Consider the following 18,883-nt stretch of genomic DNA (forward strand, 5'->3'; position numbering starts at 1 on the left):
CGCAGCTTTCCTCCTCTCTGTAGCCGGACGGAGCGGAGAGGGAGGGAGAGAGGGACCCCGGAGTGTAGTTAGAGAGCGAGAGAGAGGGAGGGAGGGAGCGATGGCAGAGAACATAGAAGCAGTATAAGATGTATTTACTGTATGTGGACGTGGACACAGTTTAGTTTTGAATGATTTCTTTTCCTTTACGCGCGGACCTGTGGATGATCCTCCACTGCAGCCACAGTGAGGAGAGTCACAGTGATCCACCCGAGGCACTGACAGGGGCTCCGCACACACAGCCGCGGAGGAGAAGTCCCAATACCTCAGGAAAAAAAAGAAAATGTTGGGAAATCCACGAAGTTGTTGGGGTGGATGCTCGCTCCGCCCCCGCTTCCCCGGTGTATAGTGTATAGAGAGTGTATGGGGGAGGGAGGGGGAGAGAGAGAGACCAGGAGAGAGAGAGAGAGAGGAGAGGAGAGAGAGAGAGAGAGGGAAGCGCGAGCGCAGTCGTTTGGATCCACTCCACTTTCTCATCACACACAGTGCAGCCGCGCGACCCTGCTCCGTGCCGGACCGGGAGACGGACAGAGTTTGAGGGGGCAGAGCGGTGACCGCGCGTCGGGGTGGAAACTTAACTGGACGACCGCTGCTGGTGACTCCCGGACCTTACCGGACCTAGTGGTTTCTCGCCTGGGTGATTTTTAACCGTTTTTCCCATTTTCTCCCCACCACGTCCCGGCTCTCCGTCCACATCCACCCCACTCACCTCCCCAAAGCGTGCCACCGGCGGAGGATGCTGCCGCCGCCGCCGCCGCCGCCGCTGCTGTGAACCGCGAACGGAGTAGCTGCGAGTGACCAACTCATCACCACCACTCCCTGCGTCCGGACGGGTCTTACCCCCGGCTGGACTCCAGCTCCAGCCGTGCAGAGAGAGGAAGGACCGCCGGGCTGACGCACAGCGCTGGTCACGACAGAAAAAAGTGGACAGACATTGTGGGAGGAATTGGAGGAATAATTACCCGGCTGGATTGTTTGATTTGTTTTCAAATATTTTTTTTCCTGTGGATTCTTTAATTCGGGGTTTTTTTTTCCGGAGGTCTGGAGCGGCTCCGTGTGGGAACCGAGGAGGAGCGGAGCCTGTAGCCGGGCTGGAGCGCTCAGAGCTGGGGAACCGCGCGGCTCTCACCCGGTCCAGGTAGGAACTTCTCTCCACAGAACCGCTCCACACAGAATCTCATTCCGACATCTTCACACAACATTATTCCTGTGCAATCCTTCACATTTCTCCAACCACGTCCTGCTGCCAGTCTGCAGGAGACGCTTTACGCACGGGAGCAGTCCGGGTCCAGGCACTTTATGTGCAGTTTCGCCTGGATGGGCACTCACACCTGAATTAAAAACACACACAGAGCCGGTGGAGGGCGGATCTCTGAAGCGATCAGCTGTTTTTAGAACACTTGTTGGTGAAATCAACCGATTGAATCTTCATATTTTGCGCCTAATCTCCTCTGATGGCTTTTTACCTATGCTACACTACAGTGCTATTGATCCGTATCGATCCGCTCCGTCCTCGACATTACGTCCATGTCTATGAGTAATAAAACACGGCTTCCTGCGGGTCAGTCCGGGTTTCCTAACCTCTTCAAATCACTACAGTAATCCCGTGTAATGCGTTTCGGGAGGACGGTGCATACTACAGAGGCATCGGCACAGCGGGGTTTCATGATGGCTCCATCTGAGGCTTTGAGAGTTCTGTGGAGAAGAATGTAAAATGGCAGTTAAAAAAGCTCGTCATGATAATCAGAGGTCTGTCTTCCCACTGTAATATTAGAGCTAATCTGCCTTCAGGGACTCTCGGCGCTGCTTAAAGCAACAAAACAGTCCATTCATCTGAGGCTGCTCATAAACTAGTCACACAGGCAGAGGGGGGGTATATATCTCTGCGTATCTGTTTCTCTGCAGGCACCTGAGGCCCCCACAGCACCTGTAGCATCAAATATAACACCCTCTCCCTCCATTACAAATAAGGCAGTTTCAGTGTACGAGCAGGGCAGGCGGCGGCGGCGGTGATGATGAATATCCTCCTTGTATGTGTGTGTCACCAGCAGGGAATCCAGTCCGTCCGGTTCCTCTAGCTGTGGTGGAGAGGGAGAGAAAGAGGGTGGGTGTCCAACCTGCTCTACATGATAGAGAGAGAGGGGGGGGTAATCAAGTATTTACATGCAAACTGCATCTGCGTCTCCCTGGCAGAGCGAGCTGTGGTCGTCCTGAAGCCGAACGCTCCTGAGAATCAGAGCCTGTTTTCTCTGCCGAAGGTTGACCTTTGACCCCGTTCCCCACTTCCCCTCTCTGGCGGCTCGTACCTCATGAAACTCTCAAACACTGAAAGGAGCCGAGGCCTCGTCAGTAGCTGAGCTGAGCGCTGTGTTTCCTGGAGAATCCACCTGCTGTGTTGTTAAATGTACATTTAGAGCAGGTGTGATCACCTCCGAGCGTCACATGGTGGCTCTGTAAAAGCACCCGCTCTGCCGCAGCCGAGGCGGAGACGATCTCGCCGAGGTTTTTGCGGCCGGTTGGAGCGGCGAGCCCTGCTGTTACCCGAGCACTGGAGGGGTGAGGTCTGAGGTTTGGGATTCCTCTCTGCCTCCTCTAATTTGGAGGCACATCCGTCTAATTTAGAGCAGATAAAACAACAAACATCTCCGCCACCCTCCCCTCACAGTGGGGGGAGGATTAGTCAGCGGGGGAGGAGGGGGAGGAGGGGGAGGAGGAGGTCGGACGGAGTCCGTTCTGCACATTTCTGCGTAAAAATTGGAGATCTGAGCGAGGCGTGTTGTTAATGCCTGTCATTAAAACGGGAGCTGGTGGAGTGGAAACGGAAGCACACACACACACACACACACAGACACACACACACACACACAGACAGGCAGACACACACACACACACACACAGACAGGCTCTCTCTCACACTCTCTCTCTCTCTCTCTCTCCTCCGCTTCCAATTCTTTTAATTCAGGTGTGGCAACAAGAAAAATTCACATTAGATGCAACAATTAGCTTCTCCAGAAACCGGACGTGTTCCTCTGTGACCGGTTTGTCGACTGATCCATTGTTTCCTTTTTTATAGTGTCTGAGTGTGAGCTGTTAGTCACTGCCGGGATATGACAGTCACATCTTTGGCATGTCACACACACACACACACACACACACACACTCATTTTAAACAGATTTAACCAGAAGATTTTAGGTTTTTTTCAATTTATATTCCTTAATTTCTACCAAACTTTTTTTACATTGTGTCCAATAAAACCAATTCCACATTTTTCTGGAGCTCAGAAACAGAAACACCTGTAATAGAAGCCTCCACCGCGCTGAGCCTCCCTGCGTTCAGCTTCATTTTCAGTCCATTAGGATGGAGAGTGTGGAGGTGACGGCTCCATTTGGCTTTCTCAATTTGTTGTCTGTATTCTTTTAAGAATCAGATATGACAGAGCTGCCACAGACGCACGCAGCTCACATGAGTGTAATAGCACAAACTGTGGAGAACGCTGTGGATTCACGGCGCAGAGGTTTCTCCATCAGCTGGGAAACGTGCCGCTCTCTGGTTCCCTCTGTGATGAGGCGGGCGGGCGCCGGGGCACGGCGCTGTCACAGCGTGTCTGCAGCATGTCAGTGGAAACCTCGACCTGATGGTGGTGCTAGAAAAAAGCTTTTAGCCACTTTTTTAGTACGATAATCCGCTAAGAAATCCCCCCGAGGAAGTCCGTCCACGGAGGGACAGATGTTGTGGTTTCCTGTCATAAACGCTGCATTATTGATTTTTTTTCTTACACAATTCACAGAAACGAGCTGTCGCTTCACAGACACGCACCTTTGCATGTTTCTCTGAGATGCTGCTGCAGACTGGGATGAAAATGATTGTTTAATCCAGGACAAATGTCACCGTTTGATCTTGATATCAGAGCCCCCCCGCCCGCCGCTGTCTGGCATGTGGAATAAATACGTTGCAGCAGATTTAAAAGCGCTTTCTGATGATGCCCGCTCTTTACTTCATACCGGCCTGCTGTTCATCTACCCTCCACTCCCATAATCCCCTTCTGCTATAAGAGGATCAGTGTGTGTGTGTGTGTGGATCCCATCCTGCCGCAGTGCCTCAGAGCAAAACAGTAACTGAGAGGAAGATGGTGGACGTGAGGGCCGCTTGATTTTTATTTATTTATTTTTCCATGACACATTTATTCACACCCGATGACTGTCTGTGTGGAATGAGTCATGTGACACACACCAAGCACGAGTGGGAGTGTGACAGGTTAAAAAATGTCTCTAAAAAGCTTCCTAAATCATAAACATCTAAAGATTTCACATAAATATCCATGTTTATTTGCCCTGCAAGCTTTTATTTTATTTTTAATTTTGTTCATTTTTTGTTTTTATTTTTGTGTTTTTCTCGTAAATTTTGCGATTTTTTGCGATTTTTTTTCTTGTAAATTTGCAGGTTTGTTTGCTTCGTGGCTGTTAAGCGGTCAAAAGAAGAAGCAAAGTCTTGTGTTGATAACGGACAGTTAAGACACCGAGGTTATAAAAATCGTGTTTATGTTTCCGCTACAGTTTCGGTTAGCTTTCCCCCGAAAACTGTCGCAGTGAGACAGACCTGTGACGTGAAGCAGCGAAAAAGCTTCTGTTTTAACCCCTGTCACACCGGACCAAATGATTTCTGAGATTTTTTTGTGGCTCCACCTTTTAAATTCTCACAGAACACACACACACAGGTGGTGTCAGGGGGCAGCTGCTGCATCCAAGAGGGAGGATCTGTGTGTGTTTGTGTGTGTGTGTGTGTGTGCTATACTGAATCAAACAATGGAAGTGAATGGAGCCATTAGAGTCATTGTGTTGGAAGGCAGGCACCAGGACCACACACACACACACACACTGTGTTCAGTGAGCTCTCCTCAGCCACGAACATCCTGTCCGTCTAAGAGCTGAAAACATCAAAGAATCTTTTGATTTTCTGTGTGTGTGTGTGTGTGTGTGTGTGTGTGTGTGTGTCAGGTATAATTCAGGCTGGGTCTGGTGTGTGTGGACATGAAGTGCTGAACATTCAGGTTACTAGAAAAGCAACACACACCCAGATTGGACAGATTAGACAGAGAAAGTTTTAAACCGGTCTCCGGTCTGGACGCCGTCCACCATCTTTGTGTCGCCAGGTTTGGAAGCACGGTCGTCATTTTGTAATGATTAGTAACTGGCCTGATTGTCATAGTTACATATTGCTGCAATTACGACTGCTAATAGGAGCCATGTAGCTTATATTTAACACACATTTGGGATGGCGGTGTTGTGTCTTTGTGCGTCTAATGGACGCTAAAATGATTAACCCATTAATCAATAATACCCATAATCATCAGCTGCAGCATGTGTAAGGACTCTTCCTATAGCAGCTAAAATTAGCAACATGTAGGAGACTCTGACAGGACCGAGGCGGCCTGTTTGTTATGGAAATGAGGCCGTTTGATTGGCTGGTGACGAGCAGAGGGGCGGGGCAGCCGCTCGGGGTCCTTTAGTTCCTCCCACCGGTGCAGCAGCAGCAGCAGCTCGGTGCTGCAGACGCTCGGAGGAGGCTCCTGTTGTGGGATCTTTAACTGGCTCAGTAGGACGAGGCAAAGGTCAGTGGTCCAGTTAGTGTCCTTTAGTTTAATAATTTAATAATTTTTTTATTCAGAAACAGCTTCTTATTGTGTTATAGCTTAATCTTAATCTTTAATCTTTTTTGCCACATTATGCTGTTCTTAAAAAAAGACGCTTGTTAAAACTTTAAACATGATTTTAGTTGATTTATTTAAACAAATTTTGACATGAGATCAACATCTTCACCACAGTTACAGAGAATTTGGTGTAATTCAGTTTTATATAGGTTATATAGTTTTTAGTCGAGCTGACTCTTAATATTTATAGAATACATTTTCTAATTGGATCATTATTGGAGTAAAGATTTCTGTTTGTACATCTGATCTGAAAATGTTTGACTTTTAACAACTGAATAATTAGAATAAAACTTTCATTTAAAATTACAATATTACTCCCAGGATATTCTGAAGTTACTTTATTTATGGATTATATTCATCATTATCAATCTGAGGTTTGCTAAATAATGAGCCACTAACTCTGATGAATCAATGCAACAAAACGTTCCAGAATTAAGAATTTCAGTTGACGAATTATATTATATACTATTCAACCTGCAGTTAAATAGTTGATTTTTTTCTTTTGTTACAATAAATTTTCCAGATAATTTGAATATCAGCAGAAACGTGCGTGTTCAGGGTTGTTGGTGTAACAGCTGTGAGTCTGCTGTGTGTACAGTTGTGTGACACACTCTGAATATCAATAGTGAACACACACACAGCGGGTGGTAACAGGGCCGTGGAGCTGCTTTGTAATGTACAGATGAGCGGCGTTGTCGGGACACGCCCTCTCTCTCTCTCCCTCTGTGTTCCCCATTGTGAGTCTTTGTCTCTCGTCCATTCCGGCAGCCGTCGTCAGGCAGTCACTGGCCGGCTCCTTACACATGGAAATGTTACTGTCTTTGTAATGTAACGCACACACTGGCTCCAGCAGCTTTACACACACACACACACACACACACACACACACACACACACACACACACACACACACACACACACACACACACACACACACACACACACACTCACTCAGTGGCTGGTTGGTGAGAAAGTTTTAGACTGTGGGAAACAGGACGAGCTGGACGATCTCTGGCTCACCCGTCTGCGTCCCCTGAGGAGACAACAGACACACAAAGACACACACACAAAGACACACACACACAAAGACACACACTACATGTGAACAAACATGAGAACATGTGAGTTCACATCCACAAACAGGAACTCACATTTCTTTCTCTTCACATTTTGACCCCAGAGTTCTTTTTTTAAATCGTTTTTTTCTCATGGCCGAGTTTTTGTTTTGGTTTTATTTTTAATCCTCTGGGAACCACAGCAACAAAACAAACACAATCAATACTTTGGTACCTGAGGCCAACGACCTACAACCATGCAGCAGCACACCTACCTGCAGAACCAGGTAGAAGAATGTGCACAGCAGCGCTGACACTCTGTGAACACAGGAGCAGCTACCGGCTTCTCAGCTTCTGAGACCCCACGGGGTTAACGTGTCAGCGCTGTGATTCAGTATGTCACAGTTTACATTACAGGCCACATAACACACATTTCACACGGCAGTTGTGAGTTTGCAGCAGCTAGTGTCGGGTTACATTTAGGGCACATTTGTAAGTACTGAATTTCACTGTGAAAGAAGACTTTTCTCTTTCAAAATGACTGATAGGTTTAACCCTCTAGACCCTTTTTCCCTCCTTTATGTGACAGATCACTCAAATACTTGGATTTGGATTTTGGATTTTTGTCATGTGAGTATTGGACCTGTGTGAGTCAGTCTTGGTTTCGCTGAGAATTGCAGGATTTTGTTGTTTTTAACAGAATCTTTGCAGCTGTAACGCTTCCTGTTTGGATCAGTGTAATAAGCTGGCACAGTCTGGGGTTCAGAGGGTTAAGTAACCACCAGGGGTTTAAATTTACATCGATGTAAGTGTCAGGGAACAGTAACACTCATAAAACTCTAAATTCTGTCGAGTCATTTGAATATTTCCCTCAGACTCCTCATGCTGCCGTCAGGCGGGGCGTTAAACTGATCATCCAGGACGCCCGAGCCATCGAATCTCCTCTGGTTTTACTTATCAACTCGTCCTGCATTTCCTGCTTTAAAGTCACCTGCATGAAGTCATTGTTAGCTTTTATGTAAAATATGTTAGGAGATGGAAATGCGTTCGCTGCTAACCAAACATTCCCTGAACGGTCTGACTGGACGGTTGGGTCTGTGCTGCCAGCCGGTTGTTTTCCAGCCCTGCATTAGCAAACTGCACGTCAGCCAGTGGAACACAGTGATGTGTGAAATGCTGCGGGTCAGAGGTCAGAGGTCAGGGGTCGCTGGTTTGGGGTATTTGGCAGCTCTGGATAAAAAAATGTGAGAAAAGCAACACACACACACACACACTTTCACAGCGGTCTGGGGGTAATTAGCTGTTTGTGTGTCACAGCAGGGAACCGACCAACAGTGTCAAACATTTGCTGCTTCTCTCTGTTTACATGCACTTTAAGCAGCAGCTGCTTTACACCTGATGGTGCTCGCCTCCGTCACTGCTCGATGACGTGTCACGGAGACGCCACAGAGCCGAGGTTACAGGCTGAAAATGAGGAGCGGTGCGTTAGCCGTTGATTCTAGGAAGAAGTGGGTACCTTGAATGAAATGTAGGCGTGCTAGCTGCGCTACTGTCGATGCTAAAGCCTAAACTCTGTGAAGCACAGCTGAAGAAGTCACTGAACTGTTATTGTGTGGTGCTGCACCCCATTGACATGAAGAGGAATTTACCTTTTCCACCATTTTTGGAGTCGCTTGTACTCAAACGTCTGACAGCGTGTTTAATATTCCACATTAATAGCAAACCTTTACAGATTTCCATCAGTTCTCTGTCAGAGTTTTGTCTTTTTGTAGAAAAATCATCTTTATTTTTGAGAGAATGTTGAAAAATATGAAAACTGAAACTGTAAATTCCATGTCGCCATTTTACAAAACAGCTTGTGCACTTTTTATTCTGTTTGTGAAAGTTCTGTTTTGTTAGAAACTGACAAAGAACAACCTGTTTGTGAAAGAAGTAAAAGCTTTATTCTAAACGGGCACGTACAAGGCCACACTTCTAAACAGAGCCCTTCTTATATAACTTATTTTCTACAATCTAATGTATACATTTATTTAAAGGAAGAAGAAATGCTTCAGAGTACAGACAGACAGATAAGGTCAAAGGTCATTTTGATGATTCTGTGCACACAAAGAAGCTGCTGAAGGAGCTCAGAGTGATGAATTCATACAATGGCCGACGTCTTCTTCCTGTTGTGTCAGTGTGAAGAGCTCCAAAGACTTCCTGCTCTGCACACTGGTCCATGTGATACTCAGCGTACGTCCAAGTGTGTGTGTTACTCAACATATCAAGGACAGAGAGAAAAAAGTTCAGATTAACCTCTGCAGGCTGCAGCCAAGACATTCCTCCTGTATCTGGAATGATTTACTGCCAGGGCCCCCCCCCTGGCAGTAAACGCTCGACTCTTCCTGATATGAACTCTTTTGCCCCCCCGCAAAAGAGTTCATATCAGGAAGAGTCGAGCGTTATGAACACCGAGCGTCAGGTGAAACGTTTGTGAGTAAAAGAAACCAAACGTGGTTTCACTGTAAATAGAAATAACGGAGCACCTTCAGACCTCTTTTTGAATTCATTCTAATCAGCATAAAACCCCTGCACAGAGGCCGGCAGGCGTCCCGCTCCCTCTCACCGGTCGCCAGCAGCAGCAGCGCTCAGTTTGTCTTCCTGGCAGCAGGAGGAAGTCATCACTCTGTGCTGCTCTCTGCACTCTGCTAAACCCCGCCGCCTTCAGGTTTATCCAGTGACTGTTTGGAAATCGCTTCCTGACGTAAATCTGTGTCTTCTGTTTCAGAGCGGTGTTGTCAGGCGGAGACATGGCGGCCCTGAGGTGGGAGGCTCTGCTCTTCCTGGCTGTCGTCCTGCTGGTTTCTTGCAGCGCCGCACCCACCGACATCCTGTATCGGGTTCCTGAAGAACAGCCGCCGAATACGCTGATCGGCAGCCTGGCGGCGGACCAGGGCCTGCCCGACACGGGCCATCTCTACAAGCTGGAGGTAGGCTCACCATACCTGAGGGTGGACGGCAAGACCGGCGACATCTACACCACAGAGATCCCCATCGACCGCGAGACGCTGAGAGACTGTCGCAACCTGTTCGACGGCGATAAATGCTTCCTGGAGTTTGAGGTGTCCATCACAGACATGGTGAAGGGCATCGGCTCGGGGCCGCGACTGATTGAAGGCCGCATTGAGGTGCTGGACATCAACGACAACACGCCGCAGTTTGCCTCACCCATCCTCACCCTGTCCATCCCAGAGAACACGCACATCGGCGCCCTCTTCTCCATTCCCATGGCCACCGACAGGGACTCCGGCACCAACGGAGTGGCCGAGTACTCGCTGAGCACGGGGCCGGACGCCGACCAGCTCTTCAGCCTGCAGGTCGCCGTGGACACGGACGAGAAGCTGCCACAGCTGGTCGTCATGGGCAACCTGGACCGGGAGAAGAAGGACTCGTATGACCTGAACATCCGCGTGGTGGACGGAGGCAGGCCGCCAAGAGCGAGCAGCGCTCTGCTGCGGGTCACCGTCACCGACCAGAACGACAACGCGCCCAAGTTCGAGAGGAGTCACTACGAGGCCGATCTGCCGGAGAACAGCCCGCTGGGACACTCAGTGCTGCAGGTCAGTGGGTGCACACACACACACACACACAAGCTTCCCCTGTGTCAAAGGTTTCTGTTTTTTGTTTTATATTTAATGTTCTTGTAGGTTTTAAACAGGAAACTTGAGCATGTTGGCGTGAGTTTGGAAACTTATCTAAATTTAATTGACTGAGTAAATCAGTGTCGCAGCCTCAGAGCCATAATGTAACTCACATGTCTAATCCAGTGCTAAGTTCAGCTGCATGTCTCTCAGATCAGTGGCTCAGATAATTACATTAAACTGGTCTTTTGTTGTGAGAGACCAGATATTATCCTAAGTGACAGGACTGATGGACAAAACAATTAAACTCAGCCCTGTGGAGTATGAAGTGCCACATGCACCCTTTAACAGGAAGCAGAGGACGACACACTGATGGACACTTTGGACACTGGACATTTTCCCCTCTTGTCACATTTTCATTCAGTTGTTCACTGCAGAATAAAGCCCCGCTCCTCCGGGGAAACAGCTCCATCATGGCTGCAGTCAGAGGTGTGTGTGTGTGTGTGTGTGTGTGTGTGTGTGTGTGTGTGTGCAGAAAGACTCAGTTTTTCAGAACTACTCATTTTTAGATTTGATTTAATTATGTAGAATAAAGCCTCAGATGCAATAACACAATTACAACCTCACATTTGGCTAACATGATGCCTTCAAGGACAGTCAGGAAGTCTCACACTCCAAAAATGAGTTGTGTTCTAGTCTGTTATTCGGGCTTCCGCCTGTATAAGCAGATATTGTGTCAGGCTTCAGCTGAGCAGCTGTTTCCAGGCCGTGAGTGTAAACTCATACATCAGGAGGAGAGTTGTGTTCAGGTGAAGTGGTGTGTGAGCATTCCTGAAGCTTTTATTGTCCACCAAACATGGCAGTGGAACCTTTGGCCCTGCTGGCGATAACACTGAACGCTGCAGGACAACACTGCGCACTGACTGCACATAATATGCTGCTCAATTATCCGTACGGACAGATGGTGCGGCGGAGGTGAAGCAGGGCGTGGGATCCGCAGCATGTAGTCACATATTAACCACTGATTCAACTTCACCTTTGAGCCTCGGGCCCGGGAGCGTTACGTGATGTCGCTGCAGAGCAGGAAGGCTCGGTTTGGCTCATCCTTCCGCTCCTTGCCCCACTCTTCCCTCCCTGACTGCGGCGCGACCAGCCAGCCTTCCAGCTTGCTGTGCATGACTTAATCTGAGTCAGTCATGAGATTATCCACGGGGCTTATTGGTATTATTGCTCTGGATGTGGCTCATTGCATTTCAGAGAGCTGCAGAATTCATTTCACTTAACGTGCGTTTGAGGAGTGATGCTTTAGAGGCAGCGGGACAGCGCTGACTGACGACCCTGACCTGCTAAAATCGTCCAATGGCAGCGCAGACATGTATATCCCCGGCTCCTGACTCCCCCTTTAAAGAAGCATACTGCTGCGCTGTGCATATTTTAACCTATTTTCTTCAACTGCAGCTTCAGATTCAAGCCATCCATTTTTAGACTTCCCTTTGCAGGCAGCTGCAGTCTCACTGTTTTAACCATTAATCCTCAAATATTCATTTCAATTAAAGGTCACTTCTCTCTTGTTTTATTTACCTCTAAATATGTGCTGTGACCCAGTTTTATTAAACAAAATCCTTATGCTATAAATCTGAATTATACCCAAAACAAAACTTTTTCATTACCAAGATTCTGAAAAAAACAACGAGCCCGCACTGACTGATCATGTGACAGGATCATGTGACCTCATCAGGACCTTGTAGGTGTGGTTTCACAGGATGCACGTCAACAACATCTTAGTTTGATTTAAATGTTGCTCTTGCACGTGATTGGTGCATGTGTCACCTGTGGACTAAGCCCCGCCCACTTTAAACCATTAGGGGAAAAAACCAAAACAAAACAAAAAGGCCTCATAAAATAATAAGAGCAGCTCTAAATGTGGCCGTGCAGAAATCAAGTAATATTACTTTGACAACACGCTGATTAATCAGTTAGAAGCAGCCTTTAACCCTGTGAAGGGTCCACACTTGTCTGCTGTGTAATTCTAATGTAGTTTAGTCGACAATAAACAGGCCTGGATGGATTATCTCTGACTTTCTGAGAAAACTCACTGAAACATGATTATTAAATCAGCTGCGGGGAGTTTGCTCCACACATGTCAGAGAAACGGTGGCTGTTGCTGGTTAATTGTTAACTGGGAGATAAAGAGTGTTTAAACTCTGTGTGTGTCTGGCTGGAGCGGCCTTGGAGAGCAGCCAGCGCCGCTCGGGCCTCATCACAGCTCCCACTGTTCAATACACAATTCTCAGAAGCTGTCAATAATTCACTGCAGTTTGGTGAAGTCTGCTGCTTAAAGCCACAGCAGAGGAGCGGAAATCAATGGGCAGGAGAAATCATCATTTCACTTTCATGCTTTCTTTAACCTTAACCCCTCTGCCTCGGATCAGCGGTGCTCACGGTGACCCTGCGGCGCAGCGACGCTCTGTCACACTCTGTGATCCTGAGCAGACAGGAAACCAGATATTTATTATGTGGCAGCGCGAAGCAGACTCGCTGTTAAAAGGAGAATCCTTGAGCCACTGTTGGTTGTATTAACCTTTGGAACCCAGATATCCTTCTGATATGTTTCTCTCACAGACTGACAATATCACACCGTCTTTTCCAGGTTTTTACTGCAGATAAATGCTGTTTAAATCCTGTAAAATACATCCGTTATTGTACAATATTAAATATTTTAAATGAAGGCCATAAAGTGTGGCTCTTCTTTTTGTGTTGTCACTTGGATAAGAAGATTTATTTGTAGGATATAAACATGAAACTATGGCCTGAAGGAGGTTAGCGTAGCTTCTTCTTTCACTAGTTTTAATATTGCTTGGTTGTCCCTCACTTCCTGCCACGTAGCCAAGATGGCGTGCAGTATGTCACATACATATGTCGCTACAGAGATTAGTTTAAAAAATGAGTATGCTAACGTGTTAGCTTTAAAAGTGAGGGTGGGGTTACGTTTGGACAGATCCTAGCTGCTACCCTCTGTTTCTAACCTTTGTGCTAAGCTAACTGGCTTCGGTCGCTCCATATTTATGCAGCAAACATGGCAGTGTTATCTTTTCATACTTGGCAAAAACAAGTGAACAGAAACATTTCCCCAAATGCCAAACGATTACTTTAAAACCAGCGTCCTCGCTGTGAGTCTCTGAAATCGATTCAGTGTCCTTGGCTCAAACTACTTTCACAGTCTCTCTTTTAAAGGCTCAAAAACTCTCAGCACCATATTTTAAATGAACCAACATTTGATGGTAACACAAATATTTCACAGAGTCTTTAAATGAGGAAGAAGCTTAAAAACCTTAATCACATCACGGTGAGTCCCGGGTGAAGGACTTGACGGCCTGACGGCAGCTTTAACTGAGCACAGTTAACAGGTAGATGTGAGGACGGAGAGGTGTCCTGACAAACACACCCTGAGTGATATTCTGCTGACTGCCTGTACCCACCTAATTGACGAATTACCTCCATTTTCTTCGGGTCCAGACATGTGAAGCCGGACTGTGCTCTGTCCTATCCGGTCTCCACTAATGGGCCCCGAGGAGCCGGAGCTTTTTCTGATAATGAGGAGAACATTAACATTCACTCATCTGCCCATTAGATGCCAATGAGCCGCTGCACGGCCGTTAGACGTTGCTGTGTGGGTGTGCTCGCTCGGCTTTGATCGTCTGTTATGTCTTCGCACACAGCAGAAAAACCTGGCCCCCCTCAGGACTACATAAAGGGCTTTGTTCCATTAGTGATGGTCATGACTTTTTGTAAGCCACAGAAGCTAAACAATCATTAACACAACACGTGTCATGGAAATGAGTGGGCGTGAAGTGAGTCTAACACAACCTAAATGTGTCATTTATTCTGAGGTTTAAGGTGTCCTTCATAACATCCACAGTCTTCATTCATGGAGCTCCAAACAGACTTTTGGTCTTTAGCTGAAAATGTCTTTTTTCTGTTCTTGTAGGTCAGAGCCAACGACGCAGACACCGGCACCAACGGAGAGATCGACTACAGCCTCCACCAGGCGTCGGAGGCCGTCCAGAGGCTCCTGCGCATTGACCGCTCTACAGGCATCGTCTACGTAAAAGGTCTGGTGGACCGGGAGGAAGAGAACTTCCTCAAGTTCTTTGTGGTCGCCAGAGATCGCGGTCCCAATTCCAAGAGCTCCAAGGTCCTGGTGAACATCAACGTGAAGGACCAGAACGACAACGCGCCAGCCATCGAGATCCGCGGCATCGGCTTGGTAACGCACCAGGATGGTGTGGCTAACATCTCCGAGGACATGCCCGTTGGTACGCCGGTGGCGTTGGTCCAGGTATCAGACCGTGATGAGGGGGAAAATGCCGTGGTGACATGTGTGGTTGCCGGCGATGTACCGTTTCAGCTTCGCCCTGCAAGCGAATCAGCCAACGATCGGAAGAGGAAATACTTCCTTCAGACAACAACCCTGCTGGATTACGAGCGTGTGAAGGATTACAGGATTGAAATTGTTGCAGTGGATTCTGGGAACCCAGCCCTTTCTAGCACCAACTCCCTCAAAGTTCAGGTCACGGACATGAATGACAACACGCCAACGTTTTCCCCCGCTTTGCTCGAGGTGGAATTTCCAGAGGGAAACCAGCCAGGAGACAAAGTGCTGGACGTGGTGGCCACAGATGCAGACAGTGGCACCAACGCAGAGCTGGCTTACAGCATCATCGAGTCCACCGCCACCAGGCTCTTTGAAATCGATTCCAACACTGGGGGGGTCCGTGTGCGGAACCTGCTCGATCGAGAAGAGACAGAGCGTTATGAGTTTCGTGTAGCAGCAGCAGACAAAGGCGTGCCTAGCAAAACCGGCACCGCCACAGTGGTGATAAATGTTTTAGACCGCAATGACAATGACCCCAAGTTTACCCTTAACGGCTACAGCTTCTCTGTCAACGAAAACATGGCTCCTCTCAACCCTGTGGGTGTGGTGACCGTCACTGATGCTGATAAGGGTGAGAATTCGCAAGTGAGACTTTTTGTGGAGCCAGACAACGGCAAGTTTGTCATCCAGAACGGCACAGGGACCATCCTGTCCAGCATCTCCTTTGACCGTGAGAAGGAGAGCACCTACACCTTCCGCTTGAAGGCCGTGGATGCCGGTGAACCACCTCGGTCTTCCTATGTGGGCGTCACCATTAACGTCCTGGATGAGAATGATAACGCCCCCTATGTCACCAAACCCGCTAACTCCTCCTACACATACTTGACACCCGTCACCCCACCAGAGACACGAGTCGAGGTGGTGGAAGCTGAGGACATCGACGCTGGACCCAACGCAGAGCTGTACTACTCCATCACAGGAGGCAACCCACACGGCCTGTTCCAGATCTCACCCAGCAGCGGGGAGATCACGCTGGCGCAGGAGTTCAGCGGGAAGCACAACGGCCTACACCGGCTGGTGGTGAGGGTCAGTGATAAAGGCAAACCCCCTCGCCACACCACGGCCCTGGTGCACGTCTTTGTCAATGACACTAAGTCCAACGTGTCCCTGATCGAGGCGCTGGTCGGACACAGCCTCTACACCCCTCTGGACAGGGACATCGCCGGAGATCCCAACTACGCCTTCGCTCAGCGCAGCAACATCCTGTACGGCAGCCTGGCAGGCATAGCTGGTGTGATTCTGGTTATTGTAGCTGTGGTGGTCATCAGACACCGGCTGCAGAAGGACACCAAAAGCGGCTACCAGGCCGGCAAGAAGGAGAGTAAGGACCTGTACGCCCCCAAGCAAGGCCCCAAAAACGGCAAAGGCAAAAAGAGCAAAAAGGGGAAAGCTCCAAAACCAGCCAAGCCGCTGGAGGAGGACGAAGAGGCCAGTCTGCAGAAAGGCCTCAAATTCAACCTCATCAATGACACCGTCAATGACAGTCCCAGAATCCACCTGCCCCTTAACTACCCACCAGGAAGCCCTGATCTGGGCCGCCACTACCGATCCAACTCCCCTCTGCCATCCATCCAGCTGCAGCCACAGTCTCCCTCCGCCTCTAAGAAGCACCAGGCCGTGCAGGACCTCCCTGCCACCAACACGTTCGTGGGGACGGGCGACAACAACTCTACGGGCTCCGACCAATATTCGGATTACAGCTACAAGGCCAACCCGCCCAAATACAGCAACAAACAGGTAGGAGACTACGCAAACACCGCAATGTACCCCAGGGACATCTATTGGACCAACCGGGTGTGGTAGTCACGTTGGGACTGATTTGGCTCAGCCAGTACTCTTCCACCAAAGCTGCACTGATTCCCCTGCACTGCACCCTCTACCAAACGGCTGACATTCCTTTGTTTTGGTTTCAGTTTGGTTTTTGTTCACCATTTTTTGTTCTGTTCAGTTTTTCACTTCATGGACATCACAAAACTCACAGTATGAAGGATTTACCTGAGCGGTAGGCCGCATGTGGGCTCACCCATATCTATCAGCGCAAGCAGTTTACTTCTGATTCTAATTTCTGAAATCTGGGGACAATAATCCTCCAAACACTGTTTCTTAAATCAAAAATGCTTCCTTGCTGCAATGTTGAACCCTCAGAACCAGAAAACCTGCAGGCGGGTTTGAAAATTACACAAAAAAACAAACAAAAGTATCTGAAAACTGTGAAATTCAACCACACTTTCAATAATAAATGTGCTAAAATGGCACTCCAGGAAGCTGTGTTTGGCTCGCATGTGACCAGCAGTCACCTGACCAGAGTATGGAGCTGCTTATTGGAGGCTCCAGTTCCTCCAGTTACTCCTCTCTAACCGTAGCCCTGACGCTGCCCTTTGAGCCCAGGCTGACACGACGGGTGTGTGAACTGGTTTTGGTTCTGAGGGTTGATGAAGGTATGGGAATCCCATGTGGGTCTATCCTCAGCATGTTTATGTTGTTTTCACTCATTTGATTTGTGTTCATGTTCCATCGTGGGTTAAATGAAGGAGGTTATGAGTTATTATTATTGTTCTGGAGTTCCATTGAAAGCTTCACGCTGACATCCTCATCAAGTCTGAATGTGTTTCTGTGACTGAGGGGGTTTAGAGCTGCTCCCGCTCTCTTTATGGCCGGATCAGCTTGTTGAAGTGTGACAGAGTGACTGTGAATTCCTCCGTTATTCTTTTCTTTCCTTTTTTCTTTGTACCATTTTTATTGTTTCTTGGCTTTCTCCTCGGTCAGACCGACTTTTGAGTGTTTCCATTCAGTTCGGACCAATTTGAGGTAATTTCAGCTCAGTCAGGGAGCCGAGCAGTGAGAGAGGAAGGAAAGTGGAATGAGAAGGGTCGGGGGTGTAAAAACTATGAAGGCACAAAGGTACACTAAGACTAAATACACCCGTTCCTTAACCTCCGCACTTCCTGTCAGCTCGGCTAAAATACGACTTTTAATTTCGCCGTGTTCCCAATCACCGGGGCTAAAGAGTCAATTGTTTGCACAGATTAATGGCAGGTCATCTTCCAGGCGCCCGCTTTCCCCCTTTTCTTCTTCTTCTTACCCAGAGTGCCTTGCTCTATTCTATTTAATGTTCAAAGGATAAAAAAAAGAATAAGGGGGTCATGGAGGGGGCGTTTACCCCGTGATGGTGACGAGCTGTGCGGCGTCACATGCACTGTGGAGACAATCACAGCCAGGTGTCCTGGTGATGTACATACATGTGGAAAGATTCTGTTTTCTGTTATCGTGTGTCGTGTGTGAGCTTAACAACTGTCCCCTCCCTGCTGTTAAAGACTGTACCAAAGACACACACGCACACAGACACACACCTGTGTTTCCATTGTCATCACCATCATACAGCACACTCGTTCAGAGCTAGCTTCCTGTGTGGTCGGACCAGCAGAGCTGCTGCCGTCGTTGGCAGCCTGCTAGTGCTCCTGCTGCGTTAACATTTAGCCTGTTAACGCTGGAGCCTGCAGGCGCTCGCTGTGGTTGGATTTAAAGCCGCAGCGGCCTCCAGTCAGCTCCGTCACACACCTGCTCACTGGACTCTTCTTCTGGGGAAATACATGTACAGTGTTTTCTTTTCTTTTTGTTTTTACCATTAAAAGCAGATTTTATTTCAATAAACATGTTGCTTAAATGTTAAAGTGGCGCTCTCTGTCCATTCACTGGGTGTCTGGGGGGGGGGGGGTCATTTTCACTGCCATCCTTCACTCATGGAGAGGAAATATATTTGGATCAATCGTTCTCACACGTTCAGACTCGGAGTGTGATTGTTTACAGGCTAAATTACTTTCTTAGTATAAAGTGATCAATAACAAAATAATATAAACAATAAATCATCACTTTACTGTGATGAAGGAAATAAAATCAGCAGCAGACATCAAATTTGGGGACTTTTGTTTTAAAGTGAGGAGAAAATGAATCAAAACGTTCAACAATTTGTCATTTTAGTAAAATGAGCCGCTGATCCAGCTTTAAACTGAAACGTCCTGCAGATGT

The 18,883-nt window shown here is 48.0% G+C and overlaps 1 protein-coding gene across 2 annotated transcripts; it reads left to right on the top strand.

Annotated features, from left to right (window-relative positions):
* Positions 1-475: 475 nt before the first annotated feature.
* LOC114442844 (protocadherin-1-like) lies at positions 476-18,528 on the top strand. 2 transcript variants are annotated; one of them, XM_028416655.1, is made up of 3 exons: positions 476-1,177; positions 9,570-10,401; positions 14,411-18,528. In XM_028416655.1, the coding sequence occupies exons 2-3, from the start codon at positions 9,592-9,594 to the stop codon at positions 16,658-16,660; spliced, it is 3,060 nt and encodes a 1,019-aa protein (XP_028272456.1). In that variant the 5' UTR covers positions 476-1,177; positions 9,570-9,591; the 3' UTR covers positions 16,661-18,528. The 2 variants fall into 2 exon arrangements, with proteins under 2 accessions (XP_028272456.1, XP_028272457.1); XM_028416656.1 differs by lacking the exon at positions 476-1,177 and adding an exon at positions 5,586-5,648.
* The last annotated feature ends 355 nt before the right edge of the window (positions 18,529-18,883 follow it).

The sequence above is a fragment of the Parambassis ranga genome, chromosome 10, assembly GCF_900634625.1.
Source record: "Parambassis ranga chromosome 10, fParRan2.1, whole genome shotgun sequence".
Lineage (NCBI taxonomy): Eukaryota > Metazoa > Chordata > Actinopteri > Ambassidae > Parambassis > Parambassis ranga.